This window comes from Narcine bancroftii, chromosome 1, assembly GCF_036971445.1.
Source record: "Narcine bancroftii isolate sNarBan1 chromosome 1, sNarBan1.hap1, whole genome shotgun sequence".
Lineage (NCBI taxonomy): Eukaryota > Metazoa > Chordata > Chondrichthyes > Torpediniformes > Narcinidae > Narcine > Narcine bancroftii.
The window spans coordinates 481,167,311-481,183,441 of record NC_091469.1 but is presented as its reverse complement, the minus strand read 5'-3'; the positions used below and the strand labels follow the sequence as shown (position 1 = coordinate 481,183,441).

The 16,131-nt window shown below is 41.6% G+C and overlaps 1 protein-coding gene across 14 annotated transcripts in view; it reads left to right on the top strand.

The window, feature by feature from the left end:
• LOC138751919 (obscurin-like) overlaps positions 1-16,131 on the top strand; it is a 755,203-nt gene that overhangs the window by 597,049 nt on the left and 142,023 nt on the right. For all 14 annotated transcript variants that reach the window (XM_069914884.1, XM_069914878.1, XM_069914879.1 and 11 more), the window contains 3 exons: positions 523-625; positions 1,683-1,812; positions 4,752-4,854. In XM_069914884.1, coding sequence (XP_069770985.1) covers positions 523-625; positions 1,683-1,812; positions 4,752-4,854 — 336 coding nt within the window. The remainder of the gene's footprint in view (positions 1-522; positions 626-1,682; positions 1,813-4,751; positions 4,855-16,131) is intronic.

Here is a 16,131-nt window from a genome sequence, read left to right as displayed (position 1 = left end):
TTTATGTGAGAAATTTAAAATTTTGAAGCTTAATTGATTCATATGTTTTGGGAATACCCCAATTTAGGAAGATTTTGGGAAAACATTTTTCAAACTTTATCAACAATTTTTAAGATCAAAATAGAACCATGCCCTTTAATTGCTTTGTTTGATTATTCTCACAAACCGTGTATACTTCTGTGTGCATCCCAGGAGAAAGTTTTACCTTTTATTATGTTGATAGCCAGACGATCAATTTTAATGAAATGGAAAAATGACTCTTCACCTACTCATGCACAGTGATTACATGATGCTGTGTCTTATTTAAACTTGGAGAAAATTAGATACAACATTATAGATAGAAAGTTTCAATTTGAAAAGATGTGAGGTTCATTTATAGTACCCTATCATGATTGGAAGATTTAAGAAGTTTGGATGCTCCAGAGATTCTTTATCTTATAACTTTCTTAGTGATTTATTTTCAATTAAACCTTATCTAGGAGCTTTTACGATCTCAATTAAAGTAACTACTTTAATTTCCAGTTCCTCCAAAATTTGTAAGCCATCTCAGAAACATTCCGTTTGTGGAGAATGAAGATACACAGTTTTCATGCACTATTGAAGCTGCACCCACACCTCAGATAAGGTAAAGTTACCACGATTTAAAATTCTTAATTCCTCAAGTGAGTCTTTGCATTACGAGAGTAGCTTCATAATATTTTCCTGATTAGAAACCAAAAGCCATTTGCTATTATTACCCTCAACTTCCTTAGTTGTGATTCCTTAAAATTCACCTTTTTGATCTTTTTTTGTGACCTCTAGGTATTTCTATATGCTTCTCTGGTTCTCCCTTATCAAAATTATATTATAGCACCACTTCTTGAAGTGCTTCCATCATTGCACTCTTACTCTTGCCCCTCTCCCCATCCCCCCAGCTCATCCCCTTCTTTAGATTTGCTTCTCCAAATCATTGCTGCTAGTCCTTCTGCTATCCAATTAGCATTTCCTCTGTCATTTAGAGGTTCCTGCTCATCATTTTTCCCATGATAGTCACTTTTCTAGATTTCTTTGTCTCCATGTGCAAATGTTATTTCACAAATATGTAAATACCCCAGATGGGTTTTTATCATTCTTTCATGTCCCTATGCTCATGTCTGGCACAATAAAATACCACCATTCACAAGGAATCACAATTATTTCAAAACAATATGCTGCCATGGCCAGGAATGAAGCCATTTACACAAATCAGGTTCCTGGATACAGATTAAAATGTTACTGGTCCTGACAGAGAAGGCCCAGATTGCAAAGTGATCAAAGATTCCATATCAATTGTTTCTTTGAACACTGCTTGATGGAGTCCATGCAGATACATGGCTGCTTTGAGTGGACAGGATTTGTGGGGTCTATCTGAGGGGAATCCAGGGTATTCCAGCTCTCAATGTACAAATGTGAACAGCCATGGAAATATGTTTAATTTGAAAATGTTTTGACCCTTTCTGAATGGAATAAATTCTAAATTGATCAGGTTCTGATCATTTCATGACCTGTCTGACAGATTATTAAGACTTATTGTTCTTGTAATTTCCAAGCTTGGCTTATTTTTCACCAAACATGATTTTTGAAATATTGAAAGTACAGTAATGTTTATGAAGTTTTCTGATACTGGTTCTATTGATCTTCAATTAATTCTGTTCTTTTTGAAGATGGAGTTCTGGCGGCTCAGCACTTACAAACAAAACAAAGTACCAGACTTTCTTTGACCCACAGTTTGGGGTTGCAGTGCTAGTCATCAAAAACACAGAAAAGAACGACCTTGGAGTCTATCAATGCAAAGTGAGTACAACAAAAAAAATATATTTTCTATTCCACTTAGAAAAACTGGTCACCTCATTACATGAAAGATATAGAAACTATGGAGAGGATACTGAGGAGATTTACCAGGATATTACCTGGATTGGAAAATAAGTCTTATGAGGCAAGGTTAGCAGAGCTTGGGCTTTTCTCTTAGGAGCAAAGAAGGATGAGAGGGACTTAATAGAGGTCTGCAAGATTATGAGAGGCATAGATAAGGTAGATAGCCATTGCTTTTTTCCCAGGGCAGGAGCAGCAAACACCAGAGGATATCTGTACAAAGTGTGTGGAAGAATCTTTAGGAGAGGCATCAGGAGTTAGGTATTTTTTTTATACATAGAGAGGTGTGGGTGCCTGGAAAGAAGTGGAGGCTGGTGTAATGCATTTATGTTAATCTTTAATGTTGAATTATATTTCTCATATTTAAAATGTCTTGGTAAAGTAAATTATAGTTAAAATATTGTATCTGTATTCTTAGTGGTCCCACCTCATTTCTAGAGAACCATTGTTTTCAGAGAAAAGAGTTCATTCTCGGAGTCGATGTGTCTGGGAAGGACAGAGCTAATAGATTTGAAGTGGGTCTTAATTATTCAAAATCTGCTGAAGGAAGCTATCTGTTTTTAATTAAAACCACTTAAGCCTCTTGAACAGAGATGAGGTCAGAGGTTGTTATGAATATGGAATGGTTTTTTTGAAAAAGGAATAGAATTTTGGTAGAAATAAAACTGATAGTCATGTGTTTCCCAAAAATTGGGACTCATCTCAGTGATGATGTAATGGTCACATGATTTGGAGAAATATATTACCGAATTCAGACATTTTGAGTTCATTTTGGAGAGTACAGAAGTCAAAACCTCTGTGACAAAGTGGTTGAAACCTTGTGAAAAACAGGGTTGAGTTACAGTAACCAGAATTGGTGCTGTTGTGTGTTACTCCTGGGAAAAGGAGAATGCAGAGTCAGTGGCTTTTGAAATAATGAAGACCATTTCACAGTCTCTTTGGAAAATAGGACAGATTTTTACTGGGTCTATTTTTGTATAGGGCTACTTTGTTAAACTCTTGTCTGGCTTGTGACTTCATTGCAGAAGAAAATAACCACATTGTGAGTAAAGAGGCCTGAAGATATAATGTTTAAAAGCGCTTTAAGACCTTCAAGCAAGACTAAAAGGAATCTGAACTTTTAAAGATTGACTTTTCAGAGTGGGACTTTAATTATACACATTTACATTTACACATAGTGGGGTTAAATTTAGAGTTAGGTTTAGAGATAATTAAGAAATGTTATGTTATTAATAGTTTAATAAAATAAATTATTTTGAATTTAACATTGCCTGGTGAATTTTCCATTGCTGTTCCAGTGTGTAAGTGCTAGCAAAGTCCCTTTAGTCCCAGAAATAATTGAAAGGGTTGTTAGTTCATAACACTGGAACAATAAGAGTATTTAGGAGACTTAGACACATGGATAAAAGAAAAATAGAAGATTTTGAGATAGGAAGGGTTTCATTTATTTTGGTAGGTATATATAAATGGTCAGCACAATATCATGAGTTGAAGGGCCTGTACTGTGCTGTAATGTTCCATGTTCTAATAAAAGTAGCAAACCAAATATCTTTGGGATAGAAACATTGAAAAAAGAATTACATGTTAAACAGTTTTACACATTCTAGTTTGATTTCAACAATGAATGACCAAGGCAGCATTTTTGAGATCACTGGGCTAGTATTTAAATATGATTCTGATTTAAATTATGAAGCTTAATAACAACAGCACACAGATAAACAAGAACAAATGCAAAGAACAAGCCTTGAACTCAATTTGTCCATGCCATCTGTCATGCCTACCTCTTGTGAATCTGTCTGCCTGCTTTAGGTTTATATTTCCCTCCTCTGTCCAATTCTGTCTGCCTCTCCCACTTCCTCTGGCTGCTTAGCCACCACCCTGTGTGGAAAAGCTTTCCCCTCAGATCTCTTTAAATTTCTCCCCCTCACCTTAAATCTATGCCCTCTAGTTTTTGATGTCCCCACCCTTGTGGGGGAAAAAACTTCAAATATCTACTATACAGTGTGTATGCTCTTCATAATTTTATAAACCTATACAAGGTCACCTCTCAGCCTTTGGCAATCCAGTGAGGATAAACTCAATTTATTAATTTTTTCCTTGTGTAAAGGCACCATCTAGGTGAATCACCCCTGATCCCTTTCTAATGTTACCACCCCCTTAGAGAGTGGCAGTCGAACTCTGCCCACTACTCCCAGTACAGCCTGACCAATGTTTGTTCAGCTGCCATATGACAGCCCAGCATTCAAAGGATAAAGTATTTTTTCCTATTTCTGGCAAACAAAGGCGTTTGTACTTTTTATGCATGAGCGTTGATAGGCTTGCTTCTAAAAGGGCTAGAATATGTATTGAAACTTTTAGAAAAATGGAAGATCTAGATTGCATCTCATATTCTGAATCCCCTGAAAGCTCCCTGGTCTATGGTACTTTGGGCTACTCAAGTGACTCCTTCTTCACCTAATCTATAAGATGCACATTAATTTTTTTTTAAATTAAATCTATAGCATGGTAGCAGGCCCTTTCAGTCACTGGCGCTGTAACAGCGTGGCGCTAACCATGCTATGGTTAGGGTTGGGGTTAGATTTAGGATTGTGCAGTAATTTGCTGTGACATGCTTATTTGGAGAATGTTCTTGGCTAGATAAAGTTAGTTTCCACAAGGTAAACGAGGAGATTGCAGATTTTGGAGACCAAGAACAATGCACAAAAGTGCTGTAGGATCTCAGCATCCTTGGAAAGGAATAAGCAGTAGACATTTTGAACCTCAGACCTTCATCAGGAATGCTCAACATAATATAGTTTGTCCATTAGAGAAACAGTTGTAGTCTAGCTTTGTAAATCAGATTTGTGCTCTTAATTTCTCAGATTACAAACAAACTGGGTACAGCCCAAGATGCTGCAGAGTTGTACCTTCAGGCTCCAGTCCTAATCCCAGAAAAGAGAGCTGATCAAGTTGTGATGATTGAAGGTAAGTTGTAATAATTATCTTTGCACTGAAAATTGCTTCAAAATATTTGTTTAGAAGAAATTGCAGTTGCAAGAAAGTGATATCAATCAGTTGTTTTGGGATTGTTGAATTTGTAAACTTTCTAAAATGTGATAGCATGTATGAAATAGAACAATTGTAAAACTATCATATCATAAATTCTCAGCATTCAGTACATTGTTTTCTTCCACAATTTTTTTTGTAGGAGTATAAACTGACAAATTGTAGGTGAAAGCTTCAGGTTTACAGACAGACCAGGATTATAGGCTACATCAGGAACTTGATAGGCTGACAAACAAACTATTGACGACACCTTCTCATATAATTTGGAGGTAGGATGCAAAAAAAAAATACAGGTCTATGACTGATTTAAGGGAGGGTCTTCAAGAAAATAACTAGTATCATCTTTCTAAACCATTAAGTTCCTACCCCCATTGAAAGAGTCAACCACCACCTTCAAGTTAGTTCCTTTTGAACTTTCACTCTCTTCTTCGTATTCCTTTCTTCAACATTCCCTCCTCTCCTTGCTTAAGGCCCATTTTAGTGTAGTTAACGTGGTCTTGTCACCCAGCTATGAAGGATGTTATTAAGCTGGAAAGGATGCAGAATGGTAAATGATAGGGCACTGCAGAGGGATCTGGAAATAGAGATAAATAATTCCTTGAAAGTGACATCAAGAGAGCTTTTGGCATTCTCATCTTCACAAATCCAAGCATTGAGTACAAGAGTTGGGATGTTATGTTGAAATTGTATATGACCAGATTTAGAATATTTTGGTCACCTACCTACAGGAAAGATATCAATAAGATTGAAAGAATGCAGAGAAAATATAATTTCATTTTTTTAATATACAGATATCAGCATGGAACTAGGCATTCTGGCCCACCAACCAGTGCCACCCAAATACCCCAATTGACCTACGTCTCTTGTAAGTTTTGAAGGGAGGGTGGAAACCAGAGTTCCCAGAGCAAAACCCTCTTAGACACAGAGAGAATATACAAATTCCTTACAAACAGTGCCAGATTTGATCCCAGGTCACTGGTGTTGTGATAGTGTGGGACTAACCACTATGTTGTCAGGACTTGAGGAACTGAATTGTATGGAAACATTGATGAGGCAAGGATTTTATTCCCTGGAGCATGGGAGAATGCAGAGTGATTTGGTAGGGATATACAAAATTATGAGGAGCAGGCTTTTTCCACCAAGGTTGGATGACACCAGAACAAAAGACATGGGTTAAGGATAAAATATGAAATGCTTGCATTTACCCGATCTGTACTCCTCATAATTTTGTATATCCTTACCAAATCTCTTCACATTCTCCCATGCTCCAGGAAATAAAATTCTAATAGTGCAGCACTGTCTCCGTGCTGTAGTGTTCTATAGTATTATCTCAAAGATTTACACTCATATTATTGGGACTGAAAGACTTGAATTACAAGGAGAGGATGGATGGTAGGAACTCTTCTCCTTGGAGCAAAGGTCAGTAAAATTATAATGTTTAAAAGACAATTAGGCAGGTTGATTAGGAAAGGTTTAGAGAATATGTGCCAAATGTAGACAAATAGAACAAGCCCACGAAGGCACTTTGATCAGCAGGCTATACTTTTAATCGATGACTGAAATTTTGCACAAATATTATTTCCCTCCTCTCATCAGAATTTCCTACTTTAATCACGTGGCCCTCCTCTCTATCTCCCCTATCACTTTTCATCTTCAAATGTTCTCTCTCCTCCATTCTAGCTTTTTATTTTGTTCAATATTCTCCCCTCCAACCTCCCCGCTTAGAAGCAAGAACAATGCACATATTAGAGGTGGAGAGTTTTCGCTGTTCAGTCAAATACTCCTTGGCAGAACATTCCATAAATGCTGTTCAGGATTTTTCCCCACAGGCCTGATGGTGATGCAGATGTTGGATTCTCAAGCTGGTGACAAGATTGCTTTGTCCTGTATATTGTTGAGCTTATTGATTGTTGAAATTTTACCTGTCAAGACAATTGAAGTGTACTCCAACATATTCCTAATATATGCCTTATAAATGGTTGAAAGATTTTGGGAAATCAGGAGCTAAACTAAAAAACCCAGTCCACGAGTGTGCTTTGGTCATCATAGGATTCATTTGATCAGTCACACTAAATTCTGGTCAGCATATCATTCGGATGAAGATGGGAGATTTTGTGAAGTTAATAGTAGCGAACTTTGCAAGAGATTAAGTTGTGTTGTTAAATGCATGGGATGTGTTGTCCAACATGATTTGTTAGTTACTTGTCAAACTTGATTCAGTTCAAGACTTGCCACTTGTGGTTGCAGCAATTATCTGAGCATGCTGGAGGAACTCAGCAGGTCATGAATTATCCATGGAAAGAAGTCCACATTTTGGGCCTGAGTCCATCATCTGGGATGAGAACTGAGAGTTACATCCTGCATTTAATCTGTTGAACTCTACTAATTTTGTATGTATTGAAATGAGCTGCAGCTGATAGGAATATGGTCATATGTTTGAAAGCATAATCACAGACTCTACTGCCCAAACAGCCAAAATTCCCTGACCAAACCATTTAACCCTTTACAACATCAGCTATTCACATTTTTCTATTTTCTTCTAATCCAATTTTTTTTAAACTTCCTTGGATGTGCTCCACAACCTGGCCATTTCAACTGATAGGTTTTTTTTAATGCAATGATCATTTCCAAAACTTTCTGGATAATGATTTCAGTTTATTTTTAAATACATTAACCAATCATGTGCTTTACCTACACCAAAATAAATCTGTTTGGGAATAAATCTGTTCCCAAAACTTGAAATTATTGGCAGGGAAATTCATCTTTGTTCACTATAGGTCCCAGATTATTGGTCTAGTTTTATTCTTGCATAGATTTGGTTCATTTGACCAAATTTCACATCTATAGTATTTCATTTCCTTTTAAACAATCTATTATATTTGATATCATTGGACAAATTTTTTTTTTAAAGTTTGCTTCCTGACAAAAATTGGAGATTATGATAGACAACATCAAGTTGAACACAAAGATCATTTCAGATTTGTTGTATCACCTAGGAAGTTGGTGACCCCTGTTTGTCTCACTCATTCATGAGTTCTTTGTTCTTTATTACCGGATTGTAACACTTGCGACTAACAAAGTTAGTCGGAGAATGCATTCTGCCGTTATCAGCAAAATGGTGATTTTTTATACCCTTGGATACATGCTTAGAACATCATCATATCATTACTTGTCCAATGACTAAAACTGTTGCTATCCTTTCCCTGCTAGCTTCCTGCCTCTCAATCCATCAATGTCTCTCTTATCTTGTAAGTACAAGGATGCATTCACATCTTGTTACTGCCCCGTACATTCCCATCTCATGATGTTTTACCTAACAGGAGTACAAGGACACCTCCCCTTCTTGTTACTGCCCTGTACAGGGTAACTCCCTACACATTCCCATCTCATGATGTTTTACCTTACACCCCGCATAGGTTTCACTGGTTTTAGACCTAGCAAGCACGCAGCAGCATGGACCCAACCAGCTTTTCAGCAGGTCCTGAAGCTGCCAGAGATTAACCTGCTGCAGTTGTGGCCATTTCTGCTCCCGCCCTGGCTATGGTGGATGCCCCGGGTGTCCACTTGTTGCCATTTTGGGCCAACCAGCTACACAATTGGCTGCAATTAGCTGCAGTTTGTGTTAAGAGTCATAACGGCTGAAGACACCAAAGTCTGGCACGTTGTCTGTGCCCTGGATCCAGTCACAGCAGCAAGAGTCAACCCTTTTGTGAACCACCCGCCCATGGAACACAAGTATATCCTCTTTCTTTGGTTCTTATTCGACTGTTTGCGTACTTAACTTACAGGACCTAGGGGACAGCAACCGTTCTGACCTTATGCAGGAGCTAGTGGCGTTTACAGACGGACATACTAAGTGTTTCCTGTTTGAAGCATATTGTTGTCGAAGTTGCCATTCCACGTTGCCTCAGCCATCTCTAATATGAACTTTACTCACCTGCACCTCATGGCCAAGGAAGTGGACTGGCTTTTCCGAACCCCTCAGCCAGACTCAATCCATGTGCATTTACCACACCGTCAGGGACTGCTCAGTCTCCCAACCCGGCAGCTGTACAGATACAGCACAGCAACCATCCCAACAAGGCTATAGGTTACTGCTACTACCACTGTTGATGGGGCCCCCTCTGTAATTTTCTTGGATCCACACCCGGCCAGATGCTGGGAAACAAGCAAGCCAGCCATCATTAGTGGTCTTGTCACCAGTAAAGGCCTCCTGTACCTACGAGACCTGAAGACTGGGTGACTGTTTCTCATGGACACTGTTGCCAAGATCAGCCTCATTCTGCCCACATTCTTCGAGTGGAGAAACAACCCCAAAGGCTTCTCCTTACAGGCAGCCAACAGGTCTATGATCCCCAGCTACGGAACTCGACTTATTTCTATCCGCACCAAGGACACAGTTTTATAATGGGAGTGCACAATCACTTCCATGGGTCACGCCCTCCTAGGGCCAGACTTCCTGTGGGCCAATGAACTGCTGATGGATTTGACCAGGTGCCGCCTAGTGAACGCAGCAACCTTTCATGTTTTTCCTCTCATCGTACGCCAACGAAATTTCCAGCAATGGTAGTCCTCACCTCCAACTGGAACGTGTACACCTCCCTACTGGCTGATTTCCTGTCACTGCTAGCCCCGAATTTCCATGATGGGGAACCTGCACATGGTGTGCAACACTTCATTCAGACCACTATTTTACACGAGGGCAAGACGACTTCCCCAAGACAAGCTCCTCCTGGCCAAAACCGAGTTTGTAACCATGGAGGATTTGGATATCGTCTGTCACTCAAACAGCCCTTGGGCCTACATATGGTCCCAAGAACTCCGGAGGATGCATTCTGTGTGGAGACTACCAGCAGTTAAATGATGCCACAGTTCCAGTATCTAATACCACATGTGCAAGATTTCACTGCTCGACTCCGAGGAACTCGGATCTTCTCCAAAGTCGATTTGTTTAAAAGGTATCATCAGATCCCAGTGCACCCTGATGACATCCCAAAGACTGCTTTCATCATCCCATTTGGACTTTCCGAATTCGGTGTATGCCTTTTGGCCTAAAAAATGTGGCCCAGACATTCCAGCGCCTTATGGACATGGTGACTCGGGTTCTTGAGGGAATATTCGTCTATCTAGATGATATTCTCATCACCAGCCCCAACGCAGGAACACACAGGGAATACCTTCGGCAGCTCCTCGCCAAGCTTCAGGCTCATGGGTTAATGATCAGCCCAGCTAAATGCCAGTTTGGTTTGGACACCATCAATTTCCTGGGACATTGTATTACCAGGACAGAAGCCACACCACTGCCCGACAAGGTAGAGGGCATCCGCAGTTTTCCCAAACCAACCTCTCTCAAGGGACTGCAGGAATTCGTAGGGATGGTGAACTTTTACTATTGCTTCCTCCCAGGAGCAGCAGCCATCATGCAACCACTATTCTACCTCATCAAAAGGGGCGAGAAGACTCTCACCTGGGCCACTGAAGCACTTCAAGCCTTCGACACAACCAAAACAGCACTATCTGAAGCCACCTCCTTGACCCACCCAGACCCAGACTCCCCTTTGTCATTGACGATGGATGCCTCCATAAGAGCGGTTGACACAGTACTGTAGCAGTGGGTCAATCAACAATGGAAGCCACTTGCATTTTTTCAGCAATCACCTGAGGCCACCCGAACTTAAGTACAGCACTTTTGATCGGGAGCTGCTAGCTCTGTACCAGGCCATTTTAGCTAATCCTAGAAAGCCAGGTAGTCACAGCATACTCAGACCACAAACCACTGGTGCAAACACTGGAGAAGATCTCGGATCCATGGTCAGCCAGACAGCAACGCCACCTTTCCTATATCTCAGAATTTACTACAGACATCTGACACGTCACAGGGACGTCCAATGTAGTAGCAGACGCACTCTCACACCCAACAATCTCTGAGGTTACAGGTGGTATCAACATGCCCCAACTAGCCAGGGACCAGGCTAAGGATGCAGACATGCATGCCTACCCCACAGCTATCACAGGAGTTCGCCTCTGAACCAGGAGGACCACTACTCCTTTGTGACATGTCCAATGGCCACTTGAGGCCCCTCCTTCCCACTGTTTGGAGACGCCAGGTGTTTAACCAAGTGCATGGACTTCGCACCCCTCCATCAGATCAACGGTCTGCCTCATCTCAGATCGCTTTATATGCCACAGACTACGCCACGAAGTCTCTCTCTAGGCATACAATGTCAACGAGCCAAAATCCAATGACACACCAAGGCACAGTTACAACCCTTCTCACCTATGGAAAACAAATTCTATCATATCCACGTGGATATTATGGGACCACTGCCAATCAGACAAGGGATAAGGTACCTGTTCACTGTGGTTGACCATTTCACATGCTGGCCAGAGATGGTCTCCATGCCATCCTGTGACGCAGACGCTTACGAGTATTCATGTTGTAGTGGGTCGCTCGTTCTGGCGTCCCCTCACATATTACCTCTGACTGAGGAGCACAGTTCACCTCCTCCCTGTGGTCAACACTATCAAAATTCTGTGGTAGCCAATTACACCACGCAACTGCCTACCACCCCCAAGTGAACAGACTGGTGGAGGGCTTTCACCACTATTGAAAGCATCTCTGAAAGCTTGACTTCAGGGCCCGAACTGGATAGAGAACCTTCCATAGGTCTTGCTTGGCATCCGCATGGCACCCAAAGTAGGCCTCCCCACCTCGTCAGCCGAGATATTCTATGGGATGCCACTCACCATTTCAGGTGACCTCCATTTCAGCTCCACTGAACTTCAACCCAACGTCATGAATGTCCTGCAGTGTTTATGGGACAGCATAGCCAACCCACGCCCATTCCCTACTACCTCACACGGCACCCACACCCATTCCCTACTATCTCACACGGCACCCACGCCCATTCCCAACTACCTCACACGGCACCCACACCCATTCCCTACTACCTCACACGGCACCCACACCCATTCCCTACTACCTCACACGGCACCCACGCCCATTCCCAACTACCTCACACGGCACCCACGCCCATTCCCTACTACCTCACACGGCACCCACGCCCATTCCCTACTACCTCACACGGCACCCACGCCCATTCCCTACTACCTCACACGGCACCCACGCCCATTCCCTACTACCTCATACGGCACCCACGCCCATTCCCTACTACCTCACACGGCACCCACGCCCATTCCCTACTACCTCACACGGCACCCACGCCCATTCCCTACTACCTCACACGGCACCCACGCCCATTCCCTACTACCTCACACGGCACCCACGCCCATTCCCTACTACCTCACACGGCACCCACGCCCATTTCCTACTACCTCACACGGCACCCACGCCCATTCCCTACTACCTCACATGGCACCCACGCCCATTCCCTACTTCCTCACACGGCACCCACGCCCATTCCCTACTACCTCATACGGCACCCACGCCCATTCCCTACTACCTCACATGGCACCCACACCCATTCCCTACTTCCTCACACGGCACCCACGCCCATTCCCTACTTCCTCACACGGCACCCACGCCCATTCCCTACTTCCTCATACGGCACCCACGACCATTCCCTACTACCTCACATGGCACCCACGCCCATTCCCTACTACCTCACATGGCACCCACGCCCATTCCCTACTACCTCACACGGCAACCACGACCATTCCCTACTACCTCACATGGCACCCACGCCCATTCCCTACTACCTCACACGGCACCCACGACCACTCCCTTCTACCTCACATGACACGCCACCCTACCATGCCTCAGAAGATTTGAAAACTGTAGATTTGATTTTCGTCAGGAGTGGCCAGCCAGGAACCCCTTTACAATCCCCTTATCATGGACCTTTTCAAGTGCTTAAGAGGGATGGTGTGATTTTTACACTGGACGTTGGGGGTAGACAGGACATGTTCACTATGGACTCTTTGAAATGGGCCCACTTAGGTGTCACGGAACCTTTTGCTGCTCCTCGGTTGCTGCAACATGGCCGCCATCCTAAGGACCCTCAAACAAAGATTGTGAGAACTGTTTGCAATTCTTGGGGGGTGGAGCGTGATGTAGCAGTCTAGTCCAGCTCCTTACATAAGGGGCTAAATCGCTACAGCACACAGCCTACACACAGCAGTGCAGAGACTGTCTCCTCACTGAGGAGAAGCGTCAAGGTTAAAGAATGGATTGTGGGGAGAGAGCGCCACTCCTGAGACTGGGTGCTGATGTCACTCCTGTGAGCCAGCGCAGCGGGTGGGGGTTTTGCACTATTGCTTTTGTAGCGCGGCCTGTTTGAATAAAGAGTCAGTTACTGGTAAACTCAGCAGACATGTTCCTTTCTTTTTGCAATGCCATGTATCGTGGGTGCTACAACTTCATGATTTTGTATGCTTGAAATAGACTTAAACTATGACAGAAAATCACAAAAATAGGTTTATCTAAAAAAATGATGCATGATAGGAAATTTTTAAGTTGATTTTCGTGATCAGCAGCCCAAAATTCATAAATTACACCCAAAAGTATTCAAAAGTATCTTTGTTGTCCATTATATTTATTTCAGTGATTTTTTTTTCCCCCCTTAACACTATCTAGTTAATGTTTTCCATAATTTTTAAATCTTGGTTTAGAAAAGTAAATACATACATATTGGTTTCTGTAGTCATACTGAAATTGCATTTGTAAATTATAATTTCTAAAATGTATGAAGAAGGCAAAGCAAAAGAATACTTGAAAAACAGGAAAAATCATTCTTTAGTTCAACAGATTTAATTATTTAGATAAATGTATTTTTTGCTGTGTAGAGTTTTTACTTTTTTGACAAGAGTCTACAGGTGTTGGAATCTATAGCAGAAGTGAAATATTGGGGGAACTCAGTGGGTCAAGCAGCATCTGTGGAGACAAAGGATTGGTTGACATTTCAGGTTGAGATCCTGCATTATAATTGAGAATGTAAAGAGGAAATGTGAAGAGGTGAAAGAGGTAGCTTGCAAGTGAGATGTAGCTCCAGGTGAGGAGGGAATGGTAAGCAGATAGACCCAAGTGGAGGAGGAGAAGATGGAAATCATTACCTCCCCTGTCTCTGTCACTATTTCCATCCTTCCTTCTCCCACTTGGCTTCATATGTTCATCAAACCCCTCTCCACTTCACTATTTCCCTGGGCAGAAAATTCCACAGACATACCACACTCTGAGAAAAGCCGTTCCCCTTCATCTTCATCCTAAATCTACACCCTCAAATTTTGAGGCTATGTCACAGCGTTTTAGCCTCACCTACCATTGGAAACAACTTTGCAGCCTCTGGCTACCCTCTTCATAATTTTAGATATTTCCTTAAGATTCCCTCTCATTCTTCTCAATTCTAGAGAGTTCAAGATGACTTGATCTCACTTCACAGGCTAATCTGGTGAACCTCCTCTGCATGGCCCCTGAAGCCAAGGCAATTTTTCTCAAGAAAAGAGACAAGAGCTGCACATCATTCTCCAGATGTAGCTTCACTATGGCCCTGTACATTTGCAGCAGACCTCTCTGCTTTTTTAATTCACTCTCTTTAGCAATGTCTGATTTGCTTTCTAGATAATCCATTGCAATCCTGAGTCACTCTGCGCAACATAATCTGCAACCTTTTACCATTTAATAATCTGATCTCCAATTTTTCTTTACAAAATGGATGACCTCACATTTACCAACATTATTCACAATATCATAAATAATTTGTTTCCTGTGGCACTCCACTCAGCACTGATTGGCAACCAGAGAAATGTCTATTTATGCCAATTATCTGCTTTCTCTCAGTTAACCATCCCTCTGTCCATGCTAATTCATGAGCCCCAACTCCATGTATCCTTATCTTACGGCTTTGCCTTTTTACGCAATACCTTATTAAACACCTTCTGGAAATCCAATGCTCAACATCTACCTGTTCCTCTCTATCCAATATGCTTGTTGGATCCTCCAATACATTTGTCAAACAGGACATGCCCTTTCTGAATCCATGCTGCATCTGCCTGATCAAACCATTTCTATCCAAATATCTCACTATATATTCCTTATGCTGAATTGGGTGGAAAGATGGCAGATTGAGTTCAATCTGGTTAAGTGTAAAGTGATGCACTTTGAAAGGTGAGGGTGGAGAATGTATTCAATAGCAGGGTAGAGGAACAAAGAGATCTTGGGCTTTATCGGAAGATCCCTCAAGGTGGCAGCACAAGTTGATAGTGTGTAAAGAAGATGGGTGCAGAGGAGATTTAACAGGATACTGCTATGGAGAATGTGTCTTATAAAGCAAGGTTGATTGAGCTAGGGATTTTCTCTTTGGAGTGATTAAGGACAAGAGGAGACTTGGAGGAATAAGGTTATGATGGGCATAGATACAGTGGATACCCAGCACCTTTTTTCCCCAATAGCAACCAAAAGAGGACATCTTTTTAAGGAGAATGGAGGAAAGTTGAGGAGAGGCGGGTTTTTTTTGCACTCAGAGAGTGGTGGATGCTTGGAATAGTGTTACAACAGGAACATTTAAGACTTTTGATAAGGAACATGAATGCAAGAAGAATGCAAAAGGTTAGATTGTTGTAGAGAATGTTTATATAATTGCACAACATCATGGAGTAAAGAGATTGTTCTGTGGAGTTATATCTTTGTAAATGATAGCTTTGAGCATTTTCCTGACTACAGATGTTAAAAAAAAGCCTATAGTTACCTACCTTTTGGCTATTTCCATTTCTTTTTTAAATGTGGCATGGCATTCACAGTCTTCCAATCTGCCAAGACCTGCTCAGAGTTCACAGCATTTTAATAAATGATTACCAATGCCTTGAGCACAACTTTTGCCATTTCTTTCAGTACCCTGGCAATCATTTCATTAGGACCAGGTGACTTACCTAACTTTTAATACCTCTCCAGTGATAGCAATTTTTTTTGAGATCCTCATCTCCCATCTTATTCATAGCATCCGTCTTTGGCATGAAGACGGACCAATGTAGTGATTCAATGCCTCAGATATTTCTTCATTACCCAATGTTAATTCCCCCTTTGCATCTTCCAGGGACCTATGTTCACTCCAGCCACCCTTTTCCTCTTTATATTTTTTAAATTATTTTGCACTTATTTACTTTATTAATCTATCTTCTTGCATTGTGGTTCCCTGTTTTTTAAAGTTTCTTCAATCATCCAATTTATTTTACTACTAATGG